Source organism: Nelusetta ayraudi, unplaced genomic scaffold (genome assembly GCF_046127955.1).
Source record: "Nelusetta ayraudi isolate G7.1 ecotype Tasmania unplaced genomic scaffold, CSIRO-AGI_Nayr_v1 ptg000005l, whole genome shotgun sequence".
NCBI classification, from domain to species: Eukaryota; Metazoa; Chordata; class Actinopteri; order Tetraodontiformes; family Monacanthidae; genus Nelusetta; species Nelusetta ayraudi.
The window spans coordinates 3,992,501-4,018,390 of record NW_027466055.1 but is presented as its reverse complement, the minus strand read 5'-3'; the positions used below and the strand labels follow the sequence as shown (position 1 = coordinate 4,018,390).

The 25,890-nt window shown below is 45.5% G+C and overlaps 1 protein-coding gene across 1 annotated transcript in view; it reads left to right on the top strand.

Moving 5' to 3' along the window:
- Positions 1-25,890, top strand: part of ush2a (Usher syndrome 2A (autosomal recessive, mild)) — a 152,203-nt gene that overhangs the window by 11,991 nt on the left and 114,322 nt on the right. The window contains exons 6-24 of the mRNA XM_076050230.1: positions 1,162-1,297; positions 4,210-4,273; positions 4,859-4,960; positions 5,504-5,693; positions 6,521-6,729; positions 7,980-8,201; positions 9,105-9,198; positions 15,913-16,108; positions 16,247-16,377; positions 16,480-16,684; positions 20,021-20,304; positions 20,664-20,892; positions 21,014-21,151; positions 22,190-22,370; positions 24,088-24,251; positions 24,441-24,599; positions 24,697-24,925; positions 25,170-25,293; positions 25,423-25,570. Of these exons, the coding sequence (XP_075906345.1) occupies positions 1,162-1,297; positions 4,210-4,273; positions 4,859-4,960; positions 5,504-5,693; positions 6,521-6,729; positions 7,980-8,201; positions 9,105-9,198; positions 15,913-16,108; positions 16,247-16,377; positions 16,480-16,684; positions 20,021-20,304; positions 20,664-20,892; positions 21,014-21,151; positions 22,190-22,370; positions 24,088-24,251; positions 24,441-24,599; positions 24,697-24,925; positions 25,170-25,293; positions 25,423-25,570 (3,205 nt within the window). The remainder of the gene's footprint in view (positions 1-1,161; positions 1,298-4,209; positions 4,274-4,858; positions 4,961-5,503; positions 5,694-6,520; positions 6,730-7,979; positions 8,202-9,104; positions 9,199-15,912; positions 16,109-16,246; positions 16,378-16,479; positions 16,685-20,020; positions 20,305-20,663; positions 20,893-21,013; positions 21,152-22,189; positions 22,371-24,087; positions 24,252-24,440; positions 24,600-24,696; positions 24,926-25,169; positions 25,294-25,422; positions 25,571-25,890) is intronic.

Genomic DNA, 25,890 nt, shown 5'->3' with positions numbered 1-25,890 from the left:
AGGCAGACACTTGTCTGGCCCTGCCTTCATCCCCTAAAGGCGTTTTTCCCCCCTCTCTCTCTCTTTTTTTTTTTTTTTTTTAACTTGGATTTATTTCCCTCCTCACACCTTTTCAACTTCCCTAAAGAGCTGACAACAAGTGAGAGCGAGAGGGCAAGATAAACATGAGGGGAAGAGACAGGAGGGGAAGATGAGAGGAGGGAGTCGTCAAGTGACGGGGAGGGAAAAGTTAAGATGCTTATGAGAAATACGGCGCGATAGGAGGCAAAAGAAAATGAGGTGGGGGAGTCCAAAAAATAAGGTGGAGGAATCACATGACCTCACGGGACGGGAAGGACGAAACAAGGAGGGGACACGAGAGATGAGCAAGGTGTGTGTGTGTTTGTGTGTGTATGTGCGTGTGTGTTTTGAGCAGGCTGCAGAGCCACATTTATCAGCGGTCCCACAGCGTGTTACCCTAACATTGGATTTGGAGATGGCGTAAAGGAAGAGAGTATGACAGGGCACATTAAAGTTTCTTTTATTTATTTATTTATTTATTTATTTTTTAGTGGGGAAAGCCCCCCAAAAAGAAGTCTCTCTATTTTGGGCGGGGGTTTTGGGGCGGGGGGCTGCGGTTTGATGTGAAAGAGCGCTGCCCCGGCTTTGACGGCGTCGTCCGCTGTGCGCCTTGTTAATATTCATGCTGCAGATTGGGAAAGGAGAAGGGAAGGAGAGGAGAATTTTGGTCAAACAGAAAGCTAATTTGCGACTGAGGCAGTTTAGCCCGAGGCTCTTTCTGCTAGTGGGGAAATGAGCTGGAAGATTAGCCGTATGTATAATTCACTCGCACGGTCACACTCGCACGCACACGCACACCCGAGCTCACGTGTACAAATATGCAAAAAACACATCAGCGGTGGTGGTGGGGGGGGTATGCTGCCGTAGAAAGATGCGCTGCCACTCACTCAGCTCACTCTTTGTGTTTCCGTCAAGTTTTTCCTCAGGAAGAAAAAAAAAAAATCCCAAAATTCTTCAGTGTGAATCTTTCTCACCAATATTAAACACAGTTTAACTTCTTCCTGAATTGTTAAAAACTGGAGTTACGACTTCAAAGGAGAGACTTATAATGCATGGTTGGTGGTCAGCAGAGGAGTGACGCTTCGTTCTGATGGTTTCCAGGTCCACGACAGGCGAGTGAGTCTTTTCCTGGATGGTCTCGAAGAGGATGGGATCCCGTTTGACACGCAGCCTCTGACCACCAGGCTGACTGACACCAGTGACGATAGCACCATGTGGGTGGGAGCCGGCTCTAATGGTAAAAATGCTTTCAGATCAATCTTTCAGATGTTTTTGTTATTATCATTTTCAGTATTATTATTATTATTTTAAAGGGTGTCCAAAAAAATGGACATCATTTTAAAAGCAATTATCTTCAAAACTACTAAGTCTAGCTCAATGAAATTGATTTTTTTGGGGCACCCTTTAATTAACATTATACAGTCACACTATCAATTTTGTATGGTAGGCTCTGTTTTTTGTGATTACAGATCTGTCCAAGTCCCTCTGATAAATCCTTAACACACTGTGCGCTACAAAAATGAACAAAAACGGAAGGATTGAAAAGTGGGTTACACATTATGAAGAAAATCCTCAGAAAAAAAACATTGTTACTGTGGTACAAAGAAAGCTATTCATGATATACAAGAACGGAACCAAGACATCAATGGCGGCTCTTCTGCCTGATTTGGTGTTGTTAAATTATACTGTACATAAATGAAGATCAATTCATCATATCGGTGGTCCTCAAGAATCACTTTTAGATGGTTAACAATATTCAAAGCTGCAGCCCAAAACCCACAAACCTTAATTGTAAATCTTTTGAGCCGGCAGGGACCACAGGTTTTTTTTTTTTCCCCTCCTCTGAAGTAAAAGAGAAATGGCTTCTTAATTTATCTTGTCTGTCCATCTTAATATGTTGTCAATGAGCGCTCCGCCCTTTATTTTCCACTCAGCTTTTATCCTCCCCTTCAACTACAGTACGCACCTGTGATTGATTGGTGGTGCCTCAGAGCCATCTCAGAGTCAATAGGATAGAAATTGGGAGAAAAATGATATCCGTTCATCTTGAGGGTGATAAACGAGTGTTTTTCTTCTCGTTTATCAGGCATTGATCCCTAGTTCACGGCAGGTAGCATCTGATCAGCTGAAGATCACATCAGTGCCGGTGATCGATACATGTGATTGGCTCACAGGAGAGAGTGTGGGGTTGCTGAGGCTGAGGGCTGTGTCTGGAATTCTGATCAGTGGATTGATTATGCGAATGCTGATCAGATGTATTGATTAACAACAATGTTTTCGGTATGGATGCTGTTAACAAATCACAGTGCGCTTGTTACACACGGTAAGATGTCCAGACGAGGAGGTAAAGGTCCCATTTTATGGCCTTTTCCATGCTGCACTCCATCAGTGTGGCATTGAATGATTGTGTGTTGTCCCAAAAACTCCACACATATTTATCCTTCTGTTTTGGGCCTCCTACAAAACTGCTCACTTTTAGCTCCCTGCTCTTTTGTTGCATTACCACAGAAAAACAGATCTGTACATTTCCCCCCAAGTGGGGCAACAACCATGCCCTTGTGACATTTGTGTGTGGATTGTTCACTTGAAGGCCACTCAAAGCAACAACCTACGTGCTTTTGTCACAGAAAATCATGATGCACATTTCCTGTTGTCATAAATTAAGGGAGCTTTTGCAAGCTGAGCTCCCGGAAATTCATGCAAGTCTAAAATATGAACATAAGTTCAATTAAAAAGCAAAACAAAACATTAAACCGTAAAGCCACAGGGTTAGTGACGCTCAAATTGGGGAAAAAAAATATCCACATTGTTCTCTTAGTTAACAAACAGAAGAAACAGAAGAAAAATAAAGATGAAAAAATAACGGCGGATGACGGAGACTAAATCACAAAGAGGAAAGACAGAGAGAGAGATGAACACACAAGGGAGAGAATCGGGGCTTATACCTTGCATCATCCCAGTAACAATAGGCAGAGTGCTTTTCACAGGAAGATATAATCCCATTTCCACACGCTAAAGAAATCCTGAGCCAAAGCCTGAGGCTGCACAACCACACACTGTTCTACCACACTTACATCTCCTAACACTCCCTCCATTTAACACCCCACATAAACACGCACTCGTCTCCCAACACACACACACGTTTACATTGTTGTAGAGCCAAACACTGCCAAGTCTCTCTCAAATGCAAATACGCGCACGGTTATGCACGCAGACATGTACAGTCACTTTTTTTTTTTCCCTAAAGTAAGGATGTGTTTTGGAGTGAACACAGCAAAGCCGTGCGCGTGCACATGCACGGCCGCGCACACAAAGCCAGACATGGCAGGAGTTCTTTCGCTGCTCAGTTGATGTTTCAGTCTTCTAAGAGTTGTTGTCGCACAATGCACACAAGTTTGTTGGACAGTCAAAGACTCGGCGTCTACTTGGACCTGCGTCAACATCTGCTTCAGTCTCTCATGTTCGCTCCAACACTGTCACTCAGGTGTGTTTGTGTGCAGAGAGGTGTTGGGGCGGGGGAGGGGCTCCGCGCCGTTTGATGCAGCTTCTTGTGCGCAGCCCAGTAGCCACATGTCCACCTGGATTCTTTGCCCATGTGTGTGAGATAATGCAGCGCACGTTTGCAAAAGATTAAAACAAAAAATCCTGCTTGTGTTCGATACAGAATAGAGGACAAACTCATTCGCAGCATCTTTGTACTTACCTGTCTGTCCACACATTCAGCCAGTTTGTATCTTGGTCCTGTCGTCTTCTTCAAATTTCAGCTTTATTTTGAAAAGAAACATTATTTCAGTTGACTTTTAGACGTGCTTATTTTCCACATTTCTTCGTTTACCCCATTTTAAGAATGGATAGGGAAATATTTTTCTCACCATGGGGTTATTTGAAGACAGGCCTGGCTCTCCCACATCAAGTTGTGCAACTAAATCTGTCCATATAAGCCTTGCTGGACTTAACCGGGAGCAAATGTGGCTTTGTATCATGATCATGGCCATTACAAGCAGCTGCGGGACAGCCTCACTTTGCTGGTATCAGGAAGCAGATAAGATAATCTACTAAACACTGTGAAATCCTCTCACTGGCTGCCGTCAGTACAAACCCATTAACACCATCTTTATGTTCTTTTCCCCTCTCTTTTCATCTCCCCAGGGTCTAATCAGTTCATTGGGCGAATGCAGGACTTTAGATTTTATCCTGCTACCCTGGCCAACAGGTGAGTTTGGTTGCTGAAAATACAAAGAGAAGGAATATAAAAAGGGAATGATAATTGATAAAGTCAGAATTAACAGAAAAACGGGGCGCTGTCATCGAAATGAGAGATACTGCATGGATGTGAGCAGCAGGGGAAGAGGAGCAGCGGGTGATGAAGAGAAAGATGGTCGGAGAAACCAGAGCTAATCGTTGCATCTTAAGATCCATACTGCTTCCAGAGGATTTTCCTGGAAATTCAATACAAGGCAATTAGTGTTTTGCTCAGCAGTGATGTGTTGCACACTGTAAGGAATAAAGTCCCTTAAAAGTTCCTCTCATCAAGATTGGGCCAAGACAAAATGAAATATTGAGTTTGCAATTTACTCCTTTGATTTTCTCCTTTAACTTAATGTTTTGTCAAAGCGGCTGTCAACAGGGAAGTTAAGAAGATGACTCAAAGTACCATTTCTTACAAAACAATCTATGGCTGCCATTTGTTTTGAACCTCGGAGAACCTCAGCGATATTGGCCTCCTCTTCCTCCCCTCATGCCAGAGTACTGCTCAGTTTCACACTGGCAATATAACCACTGGCTTCTCCTTTAACAGGGAAATAATGGAAGTGTACTCAGGAGTGCTTCCCAAGCTTCATGTCCAACCCGAGTGCCGCTGTCCACCCAGTCACCCCAGAGTGCATCCTTTGGTTGAGAGGTACAGAGCTGCGTTTAACAAATAATGCACTGGTGTCTCCACACCAGGCACCTTAACCATGGAACATTATCCTATTCACAATCATTTAATTAATGTTGTAATGTAATGTGGTCCAGCAGATTGCGAACAATATTCCATAGAGATTTTATAGATCAAATAAATATTGACATCCATTCAAAAATGTATTTGAAACACAGGACCTGACGAAAGACACAATACACGTTTCAGAAAATCATCCAAAGTGGCCAAAGACAAAATGGCTCAAACGTCTTCTTCCATTTGAGATAAAACACTGTAAAACTGTTGTTGAAATGAAAGTGAAATAAAAATGTGTTTTGCCATGATGGCTAACTAAACAGTGTATGTTTCTCTGTGCAGCATACAGTCATAACAGGTCATTAATAGATCTTATCCACCAATCATAAATGTGTCTCCCCATGCCACACAGCTGCTGAGACAATATCAACTATGAGAAATATATGCACCTGTCATCTCATCATCTGTGTAGGGAGGATCCTTCAACTTTTTCTTTTCTCTTCACAGGTACTGCATCCCCAGTGGTGTTGATGACATCACCAATGACAGAATGTTGAGACTCAACCTTAATGCCCATCCCCTCAGTTATGTCAATGATCAGGACCTGGGCACCGCCTGGCTCTCCAAGGTCATGAGCACACAGGAGCTGGAAGAGGGAATCACAATAACGGTTGATTTGGCCAATGGACAATATCAGGTGTTGCAGCTTTTTTTTTTTTTTTTTTAATATCAATTGCGTCAATACTGAGATCAGAATTTTTTGCTTTGGTAAATGTGTCTTCTGAATGCAGCAGCCAACTAAAGCCTCTCGGGTTTTAAACTGCTGCTCAAATACAAATACAACAGTGTATTCATTTGCACTGTTTGTGCAACGGAGAGCGTCTCACTCTTTCTGAGCACTGAGTAGCTACAGCAGAGGAAGAGAAGGAGACAGTGTAGGAGAGGGAACTGGGACTGCAGCAGGTCTGAGGTGTGCGGTGCGGTTGTGTGTGTGGGCAGGTTTTTGGATTTTGGGAGCCGGCCTGACGCTAAAGCTCAACTCAAGTCCTCAGATTAAAGGCACTTTGTGAAGTTGGGGAGAAACGTGTGTTCATACGTGCGTGTGTCTGTGTGCTACCACAGTGATGGTGTCTTAATGCGCTTCCTGCTGTGTGACCCAGTGTCCCAGCCCGCGCTGTACTGGGCCAGATAACACTTAACACACAAACCACACTCATAGGCAGAAACACATTTTTGATGTGTTAAAGGAAACTGTGTGTGTGTGTGTGTGTGTGTCTGTGTGTCTGTGTGTGCCTGTGTGTGTGTGTGTGTGTGTATATATGTGTGCGTGTTTGTGTGTTCAAATGGGTCGTAAAATATTTTGTTTAAGAGTTTGTTTTAAATGGAAAGAAACAAAGCACTTTTTCCATTTTCAGAATAATTTAGTTCAGTTTTTCTGGACAGTTTTTCTGACTAATGGGGCTTACAAAGCTTTGGAATCCTCAGGTTTCTGTTCATGCTAACTTCTGTCGTTCCTTTGCCCAGGTTTTCTATGTCATCGTTCAGTTTGGAGGCCTCCTGCCCGAGTCGGTCCTCATTCAAAGACGCAGGCTATGGGAGCACGACGACGGCACGGTCACACAGCAGCCCTGGCAGGATTGGCAGTATATGGCCCGCAACTGCAGTGTGTTTGAAATGCAGAACAATGGGCCTTTACTGAGACCCGACTCTGTCAACTGTCTGCAGCTGCCCAGGTCTGTAACATGCGTAAATTAATGGTTCTTGTTGTTGTGATCAGGTTGTGGTCAAATATTGCGCTCACCACGTAAGCTGAAACTGCGTTTTGCGTGTTGAATTGCGTGAACGTGAAATACTCATCAAACAGCCTCTTGCTCTGTGTGCACATCAAAAGACGTCTTCATGCTCTTCGGCTACGGGCCATTCGGGACTCTCAGGCAGAGATTACAGAGGTACCCATCAATGAAGAAGTAAATGAACACGTTGACGAACGCACGCATTTGCTAGCGCATGCAAAATGCTCAAAGAAATCAAAGGGAGTTGAACACATAGGCGTCGCACAGAGGAAGTGGCTCTTCTGGTGACCTGATATCGGAAGCTGGCTGCAACTCTGCCGCCGTGGCATCTGACCAGTCGCCGACTCGCTGCTGGCACCAGGCAGAGCTGGAACGGAGCTCCACAAACACACACCATCTCGCGTTTTATATCTTGGCATCGGCGCTCGTATCGAGGCCGCGGTTGGCAGGAGATAGAACGGACTGCAACAGATCACAGACCATGTAGTCGTTGCTCATTTTTCACTTGACTGACAAATTATATCACATACAACCTCCGCTGGCACAGTTAGAGGTATTAGTTAAATTGGCATGAGAGCAACTGAACCTCACTTTGGCAACATAAGAGCGCACTCTGCTGCATTAGCGGCTGGTAATAATATCAAAAGTGGGAGATGTCTTTGATCGTGAAGATTTTTTTTTAATCTCACAAGATGTCGTAAATCCCATAAGATCAGAGTGGCACCGCAGAGCGCACAAGTGTCTGCCAAGGTAAATTTAAGCATTTTCATTCAGATCCGATAAACTGCTTGCATCTGTTAGCTAGTGAATGGATTAGTTGAAGAGTATAAGATTGAAGAAACAGGCTTATTTATTTATGACTGTTTTGTGTCCCTGTTTTACCGTGAAGACATTCAGAATTTAGATCTTAACAGGTGTTTACTCAAGGTTTTCAAATGAAGAAAAACCCCCAAACAATAAAAAGGTAAAAATGTGAAAAACTTTAATAATGACACAAAACTCCAGCAGCGGTTTTGTTTGTCAGAGGTCCTGCTGGTCATATGCTAGTACCAGTTCGTTCGTGGTAAAGCTCGGCACAACTTTGGTTTGAAACTGTGATTGAAATAATACAGATATTGTTGTTGACCATTCTTTTTCTTCTTCTGCTGTTCCTGCGTGGGTTTTTTTTTTTCCCACGTTCTATTCTGCAGTGACGTCCCCTTCTCGGGCGGTAACATCACACTGAACCTGCTGGCTCCCGAGCCAAACCTGAGGCCCGGCTACAATGACTTCTACCACAGTCTTGCCCTGCAGAGGATGGTTCATGCCACCCAGGTCAGAATACACATGGCGGGACAGTACCACACTGGAACTGCGAGCGTGAACCTGAGACACAGATACTATTCCATCAGCGAGATCACCGTCAGCGGCAGGTAAGGAGCTCACAGTCTTAGACAGCGCCTGAAAGTTGTTGTTTTCCATTGTGGAATTGAAGTGGAGAAGTCAGAAACATTACTTTAAATCCCCATAATTGCAATGTTGCTTAATATAAAATATTCCTTTTGTTGGAGGTGTTGAAAGAAAATTCAGCTGCTTGTAACATGCTTCTGAGATTTAATTGTCACCCTGAGCACTTTTTGTCTTTAGTCCTGTAATTGGTTAAAAGAAACACTTTTCCCTCATTGTGGATTTGTTACAAAATGTGCGAGAGCAATTCAGTGTCTGGAACAATATTTAAACACAGACTCCCAAGTTTGAACAAAGCCTTCTGAGAATAACTGCGAACGCAGCTCTTCATTAGACTGACAGAGTGACTGTTTTTTATGACTGTAGTAATTATAGGATTATGCGGGAGAAAATCATCTCCAGCGCTCCTCCTCCCTCTAAGCTGTTTTAATTAGTGGCTTGTTACAGTGAAGTAGGAGAAACGGAGATTGAGTACCGCTGAAATCTCATCTGTGCATTCCTCACACCCGACCCCCCCCCCCCCACTCCCACCCCACCCCACCCCTCCCTCTCTCCACTCCGCCTATTCTTTCTTCCCTCTTGACAAAGCTGGCAAACCGGCGTGCTTGCAGCGCTCTCGCCTTCCGTCCGTGTGTCTGTTTTCATGTCTGTGCTCATGATCGTTGATTTTTTTTTTATGTGCTGAAGTTTCCATCACGTCGGCTTCAGAACATTTCATAATCAATATCGATTGCCCGACACGCATTGCAAAATCAAGCAGCACAAGTGAAACTTTTGCATTCCAAGTGTCAATCTAATAAGCCAGTCCCAGATTTGTTACCATACTGGTTCGAACTCCTCTGTTTTCTCTCCTCTCTGTTCTGCGCCAGATGCGAGTGTCACGGCCACGCCGACCACTGCGACACGGCTGTGGTGCCCTACCGCTGCCTGTGTCTGCCCGAGAGTCACACGGAGGGAGACAACGTGAGTATCAAGACGCTGACCCTAAAACAAGTGGGGCTTGTTTATTTGGATGCTGGTCTCTTCGCAGTGCACGTCGTCAAGTTTTCAGCTCGAACAAACACAAGGCGCCGTCCTCTCTAATAAAAGCGACAGATCCGCATAATTATTTAACATCAGACCGCTCGCATCACGTTGAGTCAAAAACACGCACGCGCGCAGAAGCACACACACACACACACACACACACACATGCAGGCACACACACAGTGACTGTGCTCAAAGGAGACCCCCTGGAGAGAATCTCCTCATGGTCTTAATTAAGAAGTTTCTAAACGACATAAAGAGGACTACTCTAATAAATTAACACACGCACACGCACACACACACACACACACAGATTTCTGAACTCTCTCTTGGAATCTATTTTCTGTACATTTTTTTGTCCTTTTTTAATGAAGGTTTTTGTAATTTGTTTTTCAGTTGTACGGAACTGAACAACAACATGAGCTCTCGTGATTAGTGAGGGATTTCCAAAAGCAATTTTCAATATATTTAGTTCTACGTATGGATTGTGGTTCAGAGTACAACGGGCAACATTACAAAAATGTGATCTGCATAGATGAAGACACCGAGAAAAATGTACTCGTTATTTCCTTTGCAGTTGAATTGGCAGGCCAGTCCAGTTTTGGAGTTGAACAGAAACAATTTGTCTTTCTTTCCTTTCCTTCAACCATCATGCCAACTTTTTACTCGGTGCGCTGACCTGTGAGTGCTGAAAGGCGCCAGCAGCCACTTGTCTGTCCGAGTGTTGCAGCCATCGCCGCCTCTTCAATCTGCTAAATACATTATTAGACAAAGCTTGAATGAATGGGCCATGTAAACGAACTTATTGTATTCCAAGCACTTCTTTGTTACTTACTCTTTTATGATGCTGACGCCGTCACGCAGTCAGTACATTTCAGTTATATTGTGCTTTATTGCACGTTTTGCCATATTCGAGAGGTGTTTCCAATGCAAAATTTTGGTTTTGCGCAATTCTAGTGGCCATGGAAACGCAGCTAGCGATGTTTCGACCGCTAAGCCACAGCTGCGAAACAACTAATAGACCCCTAAGCTAACTAACTATCTTTCCCCCTGGAAAGCACACCTTTGCCCAGCAGAGATAATGCAACTTGTCAGGTTCTAGTGGACAGAGAGTCCCTCGCTGGTCAGCAGTGAAGAGTTCACTGTGACTGCTGCGCCTCGCCGTAGCGCAGGACAGCCTGCATTATTCACCGCTTATGTATCATTCATGCAACCGTGTCTGTGTATTAGTGTGTGCGTGCGCCTCATTGTGCTTGCGCTTGTATGTGTGTGTGTGAGAGAGAGAGTTTTAGACAGAGGCGACATGGGTAGAGACGCACAGCTGTCTGTCTGTCTGTCTGTCTGTCTATCTAACAGCAGCTGTTTGATTGCTTGTCTTGTTTACCGCCAGGCTCAGGTAGCAAACAGCCTCCTACACACGGCCTATTAGTTTATCCGCCAGAGCTGGTTGGGCTGCGTGCTGAACAAAAGTTATCAAAGTTGTGTTGAAAAGCGCTTGAATGGGAAAAAAACAAAAAACAAAAATCACGATATGAACTGCATGCAATCCAGCCTGCTTCTGGGAAGAAAGAAAGAAAGAAAGAAAGAAAAAAAAACTCCCCCCACTCACTGTATTTCTCTTTGTGCGTGCCCTCTCTAGGTCTGCGTCCCACATCCATCCATCCATCCATCCATCCATCCATCCACCCATCCGCACCTCTTTGTCGCCCGCTTTCTTTTTCTCACACTGTGCGCTTCTCTCCGGAGTCTCCGTTTAAATAACGTCTCAAATCGACTAGAACAATGACATTCCCTCAGCACGCATCTCTAATCAGCTCTCACTCCTCTCTGTTTGTCTTTTGCCTCACTTCGCCGTCCTCCCCCGCACTCCTTATTGCCTCGCTCATTAAGTATTTAATTCATCCGTGTTTGCCTCGTTTTGTCCCCTTTCATCCCTCTTTTGCCTCCATTTTTTTCCCCTGTCTGCCGCGCTTCTTTTCATTCCGCTGATTTGTTCCTCTCTTTCTCTCTCTTGTGCTGACAGTAGTTGCTCCCTGTCAAACGAGATGCGGGACAAGAAATATGTGTACATTTGCACGCGCGGTTACAGGGTTATTTATGTTCAGTGCAAATTTATGTCAAATGGGGAAAACATGAATGTGTAAAGGCGGATCTGCATGCGTCTCAGCGTCTTCTTCTTCTTCTTCTTCTTCTTCTTCTTCTTCTTCTTCTTCTTCTTCCTCTCCTTCTTCTTCTTCTTCTCTTTTTTTAATGCCAAACCTGTCCATGTCATCCCGCTGAGTGAATATGCAGGGCCTTTCTTCTGTCTCCGTAATACCGGAGCATAAAAGGCTTTGGGGAATATTAGCGTTTAATATTGCATGCGTTCTGTTGACTTGGATCGGCCGAGCACCATGACGGATGTTGTACTAATCTGCAGAATTTCCACAGTGACATTAAAGTGACAGAAATGCTCAGACATGTGTCAAGATGATCAACGGGGCCCTTGGAAAACACACTCTTAAAACTCCGACGTACACACTTAAACACACATGCACGCTCTCGCTCTCTCTCCCTCCCTCCCTCTCTCCCTCTCTCTCCCCTCCACTTTCTGCCGCTGTCTTTGATTCTTTCTTATCTGCACTCTGTGTCAGAGTTGATCTCTCACCCTGTCACTCTTTGTCTATGCGTCTCTATACAGCTGATGGATTGAGTCGTGTCTGAAAGCTATATCATGCATTCTATGTAACATTACAAACTCTATTTTAGTTTTGTCCATTTTCTTGGTTCTTTTCAAGGTGAAAAAAAACCCCAACATTTTCTTGCAGTGTTTACTGCTTTTAAAAAGAAAATCATTAGAACACAGGCCATGTCATTGAAATGATCTTTAGAATGATGTTTATGAATTATGCTTTTGTCTTGCTTACACTTTTAGCATACAAAGTCAATCAGCTGTTACTGGACAAGACCTGCAGACGCATTCAGATTCTACACCAGTCGGGCTAAAAAGTTTGATTTGCAATTAATCATTACATCAGAGTCAACTGGTTACACTTAGAAAAGCATCCAGCCTTGGCTTACACTTTACAATGTATGTACACAAATGCTGAAACAAGTCCTGTGGGTTGTGTGTTTGGACCAGAGTGATATTTATGGCTAGTGACATTAAGTAGTGTTGTCCAGGATCTCCGTGGCCAAAGCCTGCCTCAGCAGCAAATTTTCACCTCGGCGGGGGTTAACCGGGTTAACTTCAGACACACACAACACGGCCGTGCACACGCAAACACACTCACGGAGGCTCACACCCCAATGGCACGACCTTTCCAGTGAGAGCGTGAAATTGGTCATGGCATTTAGGATAAGATGAGTTGCCCCAGCAGATTAAAACACACACACACACACACACATGCACGCGCGCACACACACACACACACACACACACACACACACACACACACACACACACACACACACACACACCGATGCTTGTGACAGGCCATCTGAATGTCCACATTTCCATTAGTGTAGGCTCCTCACTCAGCAGGTTTTTGTGGAAATATTCAGGAGGAAAATAAGATGTTATCCATTACACTGCAGTCCACAGTCCATCACACAAAATACACAAACACAGCCATGGGCATGCACACACACTTGTTAACATCTTTCAAACATGAAACCAACCTTTTTGCGCACAAATACAGCAAGCGGATGACAAAGGAAAGGAAAGGAAAGGAAAGCAAAGCATGCATCGTTAAGACTTTGATCTGAACCTTTGGAAAATGAAAAGCACCTTGTATTTTCTGAAGTTCCTCCCATATAAAGTCACATTGGCTTGACTGTTAGACGGCAGATAAAGTAATAGAATAAAAACCATTTTCGCTCAATCTATAGCGCATGCCGTTCGTTTGCCACTGCCGCGGCTGTATGCTGATGACGCCGTGCTATCAAAACCTTTTGTATGTAGAAGAGAATGAGCGCGTGCAGTTTTCTTCCCAACTCCCAAACACCGGTCCCTCGACTAATTAGCAGGCTGGGAGGGAGGGAAGGTAATGCAATGTTGAATGAAAAGAAAAGAGATGGAAGAAGGGGAGGGTGGGGGGGGGGACCCTTTCGCTTTAATTTGGTATGGTAATATTTCCTGCTCACATACTCGCCGTGGCTATGAGAACAAGCGGTTGGGGGACGGCGGAGACACGAGAAAGCGAGGGGGGCTGCGAGGGGGGGGTGCAGGTCCAGAGAGATGTTCAGTGATGTTTTTCAGAAAGAGAGGAGATGGAAGAGGGAGGAAAGATGGAGGAAGCCGCTGAGGTAGAGGAGATGAAAGAGGCTGGAAACGGGAGGGAAATGTGGGAGAGGAGAAGTTGCTGCATCCAGCTCTTCAACTCGTCCCCGGTGGTTGAGAGACAAGCAGCGGGACGATGTGCTGAGACTTTCTGTTCAAGTGCCGAAAGAATAGCACCTTTGATATGCGAGATGTTTTTTTTTTGGGGGGGGGGGGGGGAACGGGCCGCGGATAGACGGGCTGGCGGGCACAAAGACAGATGGCCGAAAAAAGACGGGGAGAAAATGGAGTGGGGTGGCAGACAAACAGAGAGGCAGGTGGTTTCTGTAGGTGTGACATCATTTGAAGACTAACAGCATGACAGACAAGCCAGGCAGCACACAGACAGAACAAACGGGAACATGGCAGCGTCTCGGCACTCCTGCGGAAACTACACGTCCCATGGCGCACTCTGCTCCCTGCGAGTCTGTCGGGCCTTTGCGTCTAATGTCGGCAGGTGTGAGCGTGTACCCGCTAGTGCGAGTCCCGAGGAACCTTTGTTCGATTCCGCTGTGAGTCTCCTGTCAGTGAACGCAGCACCGGACCCTGTTCACTGACTTGACCCTCAGCTTTCCAAGTGCTTCTTGAAGAGTCTCTGTCTCTAGATCAGGCGTGGGCAAACTACGGCCTGGGGGCCATATGCGGATCGTTGGGCTTTTGAATCCGGCCCGCCGAACTTCAAGAAATGATATTAATATAAAGCAGATCATAAAATAGCTGTATTTCATCCATTTTTTTTCAATTTTTTAAGAACTATTTCAGTAAAGAGAGTATAAAGACATATTTTGTTGCAATGCTTGTGTTCATTTTCAATTGATATTAAAGCACATGATTTCTACATATCCCATGGTATATTTTTTCCTTCTATGAGGTGGGCCACCAAAATGCTCCATCCATCTGCTGATGCACTTTTATGATATGTAGACAATAACTAGAATTATAATGTATTGTGCCAGTCAAGGTGGTGTAGGTAGTTCTCCCGTCTCTCGCTTATCGCATGCCTTGTGTTCGACTGGAGAACCACATGGGGCTTCTTGTCCTCCCTGCACGTTAACATTCATTTTCCATAGAATTTATTGTCCTTCCCCCGCCTGCTTTATCAGTGTTGCTGCCGAACGTCCTGCCTTCTCACTGGTGGATTGTTTTGTCTGTCGGTTTCTTGTCTTCCCAGCCCCCGGTTCTTTAGGACTCAAAGGGAGTCAGTTTCTAATTTCCCCTCATCTCACTTCCCTGCACCTCCTCCTTCTCTTTCTCCCTGCCACACACAAAACAGGAGCTGTTTTTCCTTATTTTCATCTCCTCCTCCCCCTCTTCCCTCTAGCTCGCCCTCCCTCCTCTGCATGTCATACATAATGGGCCCAGAGCAGGCCTGCATGTGTCACACATGGGAGGAACTCCTGTGTTTTTTAATACATTTTTAATCCCGCCATTTGATGCCCCCCTTGTCCACCATAATTTGTACTGACTGCTGAACAAAATCAAAGGGCTTTTACTCGCCGTTTCTCGCCTCTGCGCTTCTCTGCTACACAAAAATGCATTTTTTATATCAATTGCTCCCCCACCGCCTGCTCTTCCCCACCTTCATCTACACACACACATACGTGCACACACACACACACACACACACACACACACACACACACACACATACTCACACACACACACCTTGGTATGTTTATTTTGACATGAAAGTGGGCCCATGTGTGAGCCTGTCCTGTTGCAAGTCATTCCTCATTAGCAGACAGAATTTCCCTCTGTGTGTGTGTGTGTGTGTGTGTGTTTGTGTGCGTGCATGCGTGTGTGTGTCTGTGTTTGTGCACATGTTAAATCTAGATTCTCCAGCCCGATGATTTTTAATCTATGAGATGTACGATTTGTACTGCCTATGTTTTTGGCCCTCGTCTTTTTCCCAGTCCCAGGATTTTACCCACAACAAGCACATTATTGCAGTGGCAGTCGCCAGGGTTTTAATGACTTCACAGAGACCAGCCGTAAAATTCTAACCACTGAAGTCCTAATGAGTCAGGCTTTTTTTTTTTTTTTTTAAATATTTTTTTGGACCGCAGCAATTTTTTGGGAGATCTTTTGTGAACAATAATTGGTAAGAAAATTGTATGCAAAGACGCCCTTATTGCAAAATTATCCTTCTCCTCGTACTAGCAATATTTTCCACAGTGCATCCTTTGATGGATCAGAATCATTCTGTGCCTTCCACTAACCACTCCGAGTACTTCAGGCCAGACTGGGAGTGGCCATCATAAAGTTGGCCCCTGCTAGATGCTTAAACCCACCATATTCCCTCAGAATTTTCGATCAACATGTCACTCTTTTGTCTTCTTCTTTCTCTGCAGTGCCAGCGTTGTGCTGCTCTCTACAACGACAAACCATTCAGGTCTGGCGACCAACTCCAGCCCATGAACTGCCGGCCGTGTCACTGCCACGGTCACGCCCTCTCTTGTCATTATGATGTGACTGCTGACGACCAACCAGATGAGCACTATCAAGGAGGCGGGGGCTTCTGTGACAACTGCATGCACAACACCGCTGGTATATTACAGCAGCTAAATGAATGACTGCTCGAATCCTAGTGTCAGTGTTTTTTTTTTGGTTTGTTTGCTTTTTCAATCTACACTGGTATTGCAGTCTGTTGCATTGCTTTTTTTTTTGTGTCTGTTTTGATCTTAGGGAAGAATTGTGAGTTGTGCATTAGTGGTTTTTTCAGGCTGGAAGACTCTAATCCCACGTCCCTGGATGTGTGTCGGCAATGTAACTGTCACACTGCTGGAACTGTCAGTGGAAGTGAGACATGTGCACAGGTACACACTATACAATATACATACATACAACTTGTTTAAGTTTGACGGCTGCTGTTTTCTTTCTTTGCCCCTGATTCTTTTCACTTGTGTTTCATCTTTCAGGTGGGAGGGCAGTGTCGGTGTAAGATTGCTGTGACTGGTCGCCAGTGTTCCCAGTGTTTGCCTGGTTGGTACGGCCTGGAAGCCTCTAATCCAGAGGGCTGCACTCGCTGTAACTGCACTGACGTTGGCATCGCCAGCAACTCTTCAGGGGTCCCCACTTGCAACCAGGACACTGGACAGTGCCGGTGTAAAGCCCATGTCATAGGTAGGAAGCCACTGGTCTCCAAAGAGTTCTGAAACTATTATCATGGAGGTTGCTGGACGAGGGCTGTGGTCCCTTTGGGGCAAAGCAGTACGTTCATGAGCAGCTTGGATTGTTCTCCAAACTCTGTAGTCGACCAGTTCAAGTGGCTTGGACCAAGATATGAGACCTTGAGAAGTTCCTCATGCCTCTGCAATCTGTGATTTTCATTACAACTTTATGCATTTTGTCTTGCTATAGCGTCTTAATTAACACGTCATCGCAGCTGCTCATTGCAACGATTGCAGAAGTTAATCTAATTCACGCACAGACCGGAACAGTCGCGGGTGCACACCCTGACACACACACACACACACACACACACATGCACACACATCTTTCCCCCAAAGTGTTTTGCCAGCCCAAATAAACAGGCTTCTTTCCGCCGCCGGCGCTTCCAGCCGTTGTGCTTCTCTTTGTGATAAATGGTTTCACTCCCTCCCCTGTGTGTCTTTGAAGAGCAGCCTCGTATGAAATGCAAAACCCGGCCAGCGCTCCTCAAGTCGACGCATCACGGTTATTGCTAAGCCTCGCCGCCAAGGGCTCGCCGTTGTGCATGTGGGGGCCGAGCGTGCGCGCGTGAACCCCAGCAGTCGTGTGTGTGTGTTTTTTTTTGCGGCGCAGGAGGTGCGGATGTGTCTGTGCGGATGTGTCCGTGCGCTCGCCGCTCTGGCCTCGGCCTCTCTGAACGCATCGTATGATTTTCGAGGGAGATTTTCACGCGTGTGCATTAAGATTTCCTCCCCCCCCTCGACGTGCGTGCGTGTGCGCATGCCATCAAGGACTTAGCTGGTGTTTAATTCTCTAATTCAGTGCCAAGTTGATTAAAACAAACTGCTTCAGCCCTTGTGTTTTGCTCACTCTCCGCCTTACAAGAGCCACTTTCGTTTTTTTTCCTTTTTTTTTCCCACGTCCTTGTTTGTTTGGTTTGCTCCCACAGGTATTTTTCAGAAATGAGATTTGATTATGGCAATTTATTACCGCCAAGCTGATACTTTGAGTAGAGCAATGGCATAACCGCTTCAGAAGGACAGAATTGAAATGTGTGCGCACAGACGCGGATGCCCAAGTGTGGACGCACACGCACTCTCATAACAAGGTGCCAGAGTGCAGTGTGTACATAATAGTGTTTGAAATGGTGATGCATGAGCCTGTTAACCAGCTGGCTGCTGATAAAAGGGCTGGGCCACGGCCTGAAACACACACACACACACACACACACACACCCCAACACAATATTACCTCCTGGTCTCCCTGATGTAATATCTTCAAACACCTTCTCTTCTCTAATGATCTCACTTTCTTATTTTTTTTACCACATTATTTTTTACTTCCCTTACTTTCGCCGTGCGCCCCCAGTTGCCTCTGTTATCGACTTTGGAGACTTTAATGTTGCAGAAATAGCCAATCAAATGAATTTGATTCGCTGAAGATGTGAGCTCAGTATTCGAAAAAAATCAAATACGACTTGAATGATCATCTCTGCATGTGACAACATTGAGGGTTTTTGGTGACGGGCCAAAACAAACTCTGTGTATGGCAATGTTCTGGAACCGGCGTTTTCAAATTATTTGCATGGCTTTTGCAAATATTATGACTTTCATTTTATTATCGCCAATGTAAGTCATTTTAATTATTGAAAATATTCCCATTTTACAATTTTCTAAAAACTCAACTGTGACTTGCGGTGACTAAAGAGAAACCTAAAGTGATATAATGGACGTCATGGTGGACGGGTGTCACGCAATTCTCCAAATCCAATTGTGGTTTATGAACAGACAAACAAATGACAATACAAACTTTAATTGTTCATTCTGCGTGAACAGCGCAGGTTTTTCAAGGAAATTTGACACAAAGAAAATGAATTGTCGGTGGGATCATCTCGCTCTTTCATTACCACTTCTCTCCTTCTGTACATGCTTTCGTCTGCGCATTCATCATCAGCAGCCCACTGATGTGCACGCACCTCTGTGCACACCACCACACACAACTTTAGCGCTCTCTTATGAAATATGATCTATGGAAAGGAATTCATTCATTCGTACTTGTAAAATTATTAAAGTGGGCAGACGGGTGGAAATGCCAAGTGTCTGCCGCACACCAAGTAGGTGCGCGCGCACACACACACACACACACACACACACACACACACACACACACACACACACACAGCCTTGGTCATGTGAATGTATAGATTCTCCTCCCTGAATGCATATTGTGCTCATGCACTGCTCGCACCGCCCACACACCAACACGCACACTCTTCTCATAAACGGCAGCGGTGGCTGCGTTGCCCCCAGGCATCCATTTAGGGGACAGATTGGCTGTCACCGAATACGTATGGCATATTCAAATAAGCCCCGCTTGCTCGCGCCGCATATCATGGTTTAACTAGCATTGTAGCATCGCAGTGCTCAGAGAGCCCGGGTCTCCTGCAGCCGTCACCAGTTTTTGGTTTTTGCTGTTGTAAAACAGAGAGAATTTCGAGCAGTGGCCGCAGCTTTGGCATGAAAGACCTTCAAGACTTGAGCTTGGAATTAAGTGAGGGGAATGAATTATTAAAGACATGGAATAATTGAAATAAAATCCTAATTGGTTAATTTCACTTGAAGATCCACTTTAAGCGGTGTTCAGTCAGTCACTTTGCGTTGACGTGCCGTATATCAGGGGGGTATTTTAGGCACAGAATGTCTTAAATGGCCGATCTAAGCCTCACTTTTGCTTTTTGCTCTCTGATTATTGTTCGATGAACAAAGTTCAAGCACTTTAAGCCCCTTTTTCCGTTTTTTTTTTTTTTTTTTTTACACCTGATGGTGTTTCAGTATTTTTCTATCGCGTGCTATCCATCTTTCCATCCCCTCATCGCTCTTTCCTCTCTCTCCCTCCATTCTTCTCTTGTACCTGCCTAATTTATTTATTTTCCCGCTCTGTGAAATTAAGTGTTTGGCCTGAGGTGAGTGATCCATCATATGTAGAGGGCCTGGCCCTAATGATGGCAGCTTTATACACTCACCTACCATTTCTCTCCCCTTCCCACTTACGCACGCTCACACATTTACTCTCTCTCTCCCTCCCTCACACACACACACACACACACACACACACACACACACACACACACACACACACACATGCAGGAAAATGGCAATCAGAGAAAGGTTAACTAGTCAACAAAAGGCTGCAAAACAAACAAGCATCAACTATATTTAAGAAATAAATATATACTGTATATGTATGTTCCCTTTTTGTTCTTCACTGCTGGCGCCGCCCTTGACTCTCAACCCCTTTTCTCCCATTCAGGTCTTTCTTGCGACCGCTGCGAGTTCGGTTATTGGAACCTGTCCCACCCGGACGGCTGCGTCCCCTGTGCCTGCGACCCGCTGGGTTCCCTCAGCCAGTTCTGTGAGCCGGAGGGGGGGCAGTGCGAGTGCAAGCCTGGGGTCGGAGGTCGCCGCTGTGACTCGTGTGGCAGGGGGTCATTTGGTCTGAAGCTGGAGGGCTCCTGCGCACCCTGCAACTGTTCCACAGCAGGAACCGCCCCTGGAACGGCCTGCGATCCACACACAGGCCAGTGTGTGTGTAAGGTGGGTTCAAAGCCTGAACGTTTTCCTTTAGTGTGTGTCTGTGTGTGTTTGTGTGTGTGTGTGTGTGTGTCTCAAAGAGACACACAATAAAAAAAAAACAACATTAAATACAGAACAAAAAGCCAAGAAACGTGAAAAATATGTCTATATAAGAGTTTAAAATAAAGTGGTGACATTAAATTCCAAGAAATCCTTGGAATTCCCTAAAATTCCATGGCCATTTGGCAGTTGAGGCAACAAGTTTTCTTGTCTCTGGGTTCACTTTTCCACCTGGAGACAAAGTCTGACACCCTGCAGTCATCCACCCTCCCTGCCGTCCTCATCCAACCCCGGTTGGCTGTCTTTCCGTCCTCTCTCAGGAGCATGTCGAGGGTCGTCTCTGTGACACTTGTGTCCGCGGCTACCACACCCTGGAGCGGCGCAACTCCCTGGGCTGCCTGCCGTGTGCCTGTGACGCTGGAGGCACCGTGCCTGGGGGGCGCTGCGACCAGCGCACCGGACAGTGTCCGTGTCGAGAGGGCGTGGAGGGCCTGCAGTGCACCGCCTGTGCCCACAACTACTACTACAACCGCAGTTCGCAGCTCCAGGGTAAGAGGCTGTTGCGAGAGACGCCAACAATGGACGGCCTCTCCTTTATGTGACGTGAGAGAACAGCTGGGCGCAAGAATTCTGTTTCATCTTCTCGTTGATTCCACCTGTGCCCAATCAGACGAGTGGTCCCAGGGCTGTGCTCCATGCACCTGTGACCCCAGAGGGACTGTGCCAGGCTCAGTCTGCGACAGCACCACAGGACAGTGCGTCTGTTTGCCCACCCGCCATGGACGGGACTGCAGCCACTGCAGACCAGGTGAGGCCTTATAGAGTTGATCGTCAAAATGAATAAATATTGGGTCAAAAATATTGCAATTACAGATTTTGTTGAGGGAGAAATCGGTCAAGGCAGCAGAATTTACAAAGTGCGACTTTATTGTCAGCACCAGCGCCACAGAAAGGAGAGGTCGCTTTTTCCTTTCAAAACAATCAATTGTTGATAATTACACACAAAAGCATAAAAATCATGCAAGGTTGAAATTTGTTCAACCTCAATTATGGTTCATCTTTGGAAACAACAATCTTTGGCATCGGCCTGCGTGCCAAGAACACTTTCCTCAACTTGAACTGTTTCACCAGAACTAATACAGCTTTCCCATTTGGGGCTCTTTGTTAATTATTCTTAGGAATTACTTGGGAAAAAGCTGTTTTTGGAGAGGGAGACATGTTTTTTTCACTGGCGGCCTCTTATTTGTCGTGTTGGACATTTGTAATTTAATGTTGTTTTTGGAACTACCTCAGATGTGAACGTGTTAGAAAGTTTTCCTGAGTTCAGGAGCCCAACTCATTCATCATACTAATGTTTTCTCCCTGCAGTCCTTTATCAAGACTGTGTTGAGCAGTTTTTATAACAATGGTCTTAAATAGATAATGTGCTAAAATGCAGAACTATTATTCTCCTTCTCTCTTAAGTCTCTCACTTGGTGACATTATCTTTTAATTGCATTTTTTTAAAAAAACGGTGGGAAAAAAAACAGGGAACGTGAGATACCACTGTGCATACTTTAGGCAATGACATCATCATCTACAGTATGACGAGATGACGGCGCTGAGATATTTTAGCTTCATTGTGTTAAATTATGAGTCAGTGAAAATGCGTTTTTTTTTTTCTTTTTTTTTATTCCATATGAATGTCACTGCAAAGACTCAATGAATAAGAAACTCCGCTGTGTGTTCCTCCAAACCCCCAAAAAAACACTCCACAGTGAATCTTCAGTGCTGGACTGTGGTGTGAAAATCAACAATTCAATCAGAACCTGCAGACAGATAAAGTAAAGTGTTCTTCTCTGGCCAGGCTTCTACCTCTCACCCGACCACAGTGTTTGTTCCGAGTGTGACTGCCATCCCATGGGAGCTTCGCAGCGCGGCTGCGACGGCCGAAGCGGACGGTGTTTGTGCGGCCACCTCTCAGTGGGGGGGCGGCGGTGTGACCAGTGTCGAGACTTGTTCTACGGATTCAACCCCGGCTTGGGCAGGCGAGTTGCATCAAGCCACTGACACACACGCAAAACTGCTCAGCGCACTCTGGCCTCCGCCCGCACACACACACACACGCACACACACACACGTACACACACTCGCAGCAGGTGCAGCCGCTGCAAAGGCGGTGTACAGATTGCTTGCCATACGACCTGAAGGAGTTAAGAGTTGTTTTGACCTTTGCGGCTCGTGTCCGAGCCGGCAGGTTGCCCCACTCGCGTACAAGCACACACGACTTAAAACACACAAAAATGTAAGTCGGGTCATTTGTGTAGCGCTGCCGTGTGCTCTCACCAAGTTCGTCTCAACAGGGTGTCACCGTAGATAGATGATCAACAAGCTGTTTGACGCTGTGCGCCTGTGTGTGTGTGTGCAGTGTGTGTGCAGTGTGTGTGCCGTGTGTGCGTGCTTTAGCTGACCTTGCCGGTTAGCCCAATTCCCCAGTGTTCAGGCTGTGACTGAGCTCCTCTCACATTCGAGGGAGGAGGGATGATGGAAGCAGGAAGAGAACCTAACACTTAGTCAGAGTCAGACAGTGGGAAGAAAAGAACCTTTGCAATAATTCAATCATGGGGGGCGGAGAAAAACAGACGTTAAAAGTTAATTTGACATCAAAGTGTCTCCACTTGAGTAGATGTGGGGGGTTCAACATACACATAGACCTCAAACTATCCAATAGGAAAGCTTCCAAGACCTATCCAAGACCTCAAGCTTACGCTTGATCTTTTAAATTAGTTTTTATATTTAAAAAAAACAGTTTGACGTATTGAAATGGGAAGTCGTAGCGTGCATTCTTATTTCTCCAGCAACACACAAATTGTTCTCTCTCACACCACTTGTGACAGTTGAGGGTGAGGAAAAGGCAGAAAGTAGGTGTGAGGTTGGTGTTTTCTCTCTCCTTGGTGAAGGAGTGAAGGTCAGGTCACTGGCATTTTTAACTGTGTGTGTGTGAACACCAGTTGACAGGACAAATTTGCGGCTCGTTATGAAGCTGCGGCTTTTCACACAGCACTGATGAAGGTGTGTGTGTGTGCGTGTGTGTGCGTGCATGCATGTGTATGTGTGTGTGTAAGAGAGAGAGAGAGAGAGAGAGAAGTATGAGAATACATTTACTGAAAAGAAAACACTGGTCCCTAAGTGTGTAAGTGACAGTCATACAGTGTTCTTCTTAATGCAAGGTGTGTGTGTGTGTGTGTGTGTGTGTGTGTGTGTGTGTGTGTGTGTGTGTGTGTGTGTGTGTGTGTGTGTGTGTGTGTGTGTGTGTGTGTGGGTGTGTATGAAGGTGTGAGGTGGCTGGCCGGATGATCACCCACTGTCCAGCCCCAGTGAGAGTGACACCACACTGGTCACCATGCGACACACACACACACACACACACACACACACACACACACACACACACTTTGACTCCTCTAGGGGGAATACCGTGTCTTTGAAGTTAGTTTCACAGCTCCATCATAGTGTTATTGCACCCACACACACATGTGCACAACTACTACACAAACTCTATTGCATTCTATTCATCCTGCAGATCAGGAAATAAAATTTAACGATTGGCCCTTGGGTCTGAGTCCTGCTGTACGCCTCTTGGATTTAGTACCTGATCAAACCTGATGGTGGATGCAGCCTTCAGTGAGTTTTGTTGACTGTGCAAAGCACAGCAGTTTCAATGTGTTTCATATTGTTGTCTATATTGTGTATATTGTCCACCAGATGCCTTCCTTGTGCGTGTCACCCGGTGGGCAGCGTCAATGGTTCTTGCCATCCAGACTCTGGGGTTTGTACCTGCAAGCTGCTGGTAGTCGACACCAAGTGTGACGCGTGTCAACCAGGAGCAAGTCACTTTGACCCCGAGAACCATTTTGGCTGCAGCAAAGGTGAGCAAACGCACACACACACACATGGGAAAACCTACAAACCCAACTGTTTTTCAGTTTTGTGCCTATCTTGACATCTAATTAATGACTTGCTTAATATGGATGAGTTCAAAGGTGATTGGTTTAATTGACATTTCATATTAAACTGCAGCTCATTTATGTCCCAACTGTGTGCTTTTATCTGCTCAGCTCCCTCCCAGCAACCTCCACCAGCAGGACTTGCTTTGAATTATTCCTCTATTCAGCTCTCCTGGTATCCTCCTGATTCACCAAACTCCAACAAACTCAACTATACTCTCATCAGGAATGGACACACAGTGCATAGCATCCAAAGCCACTATCCTTTCAGTAAGTACATGTTTCAAGCATCATTGATGGAAAAAAAAAATACTTCTTTCCCCCATATCATTGCCTCAAGTAATACTTTCTTTCCCCTTTTGTTAAGGTTCTGAATATTTTGAAGACACCGGTTTGAGTCCCTTCACAAACTACTCTTACTGGCTGGTAACGGCTAACGTGGCTGGCATCACTACAAGTGCGGTCGCCCCTCATCAGACTTTAGGGGCGCCACCTGATGCTGAAAAGCTCAATTTGAACCTGGTGGGGCGACCCAGTTCAACCTCGGCCAGCTTCAACTGGAGCATGCCACAGAATGATACAGGCCCAGTGGAGAGGTGTGTTTAAGAGACAACGCGTTTTCCTCGTATTGAAAGTATGTGGTGTTGAATAAGATGGTTAAAAAAAAAAGAGATAAAAGAGCAGGATGAACTGCAGTGATGCCCCGTCTGTAACCTTTTTACAATCTCTTAGATTCTTGGCACCTGAGGCATCCAAGGACATTTTATTAAGCCATGTAGCATCATAATATGATATATTTTTTGAAGTGACAGTTTTGATGGGTTTGTTTTGCTGCCACAGGTTTGTGCTGTCTTCCACTGAGTCATCTAGTGGAGCCAAAGCCGTCATCCATTCTTCTGGCCTGGCCACAGAGGCTGTGGCAAGCGGCCTTGAGCCCTTCACTCAATATACTGCCGTTCTTCAGGCAAGTGATGCTTTTGTTGTGAATTTGAGCTAAAATCAACAAAGTTTTTCCTCCAAGTTCGCAGCCTTATTTTATCGTCCGCTACAGGCACTGCAGTTTGAACTGACAGGGTTGTGTCCGTGTCTACAGGTGTGCTCCTCCGGCGGCTGCACTTCCACATCACCTCTGTCATTCCTGACTGCCTCAGCCCCTCCGCAGAACCAGCCCCCACCCACCGTCTCTGCAGCAGGGCCGCATACGTTGAATGTCTCCTGGGAGCCTCCCACAAAGTCGAACGGTAACGTTGAGATTTGGCCTGAAACTTGTCTTAGGCAAGAGAGTCAGAAAAAAACCTTTACAGCTTTAGTTCAAAATGGCAATATTAACTTGTGGTAATTATTCATTCAATATGTTTCAAGCAATTGTAAAATATAAGCCATTGACGTTCGTGCCATAATGAATAACTCAATTGGTTAATCACATATTACAACACTCATTTTTACATGACATGAAGCGCTTGCCTAAGAGCATGGCCTTTAGGCTTGTGTCACTGAGGAAGCAGAACAATCAGCCAACACACACACACACACACACACACACACACACACACACACACAC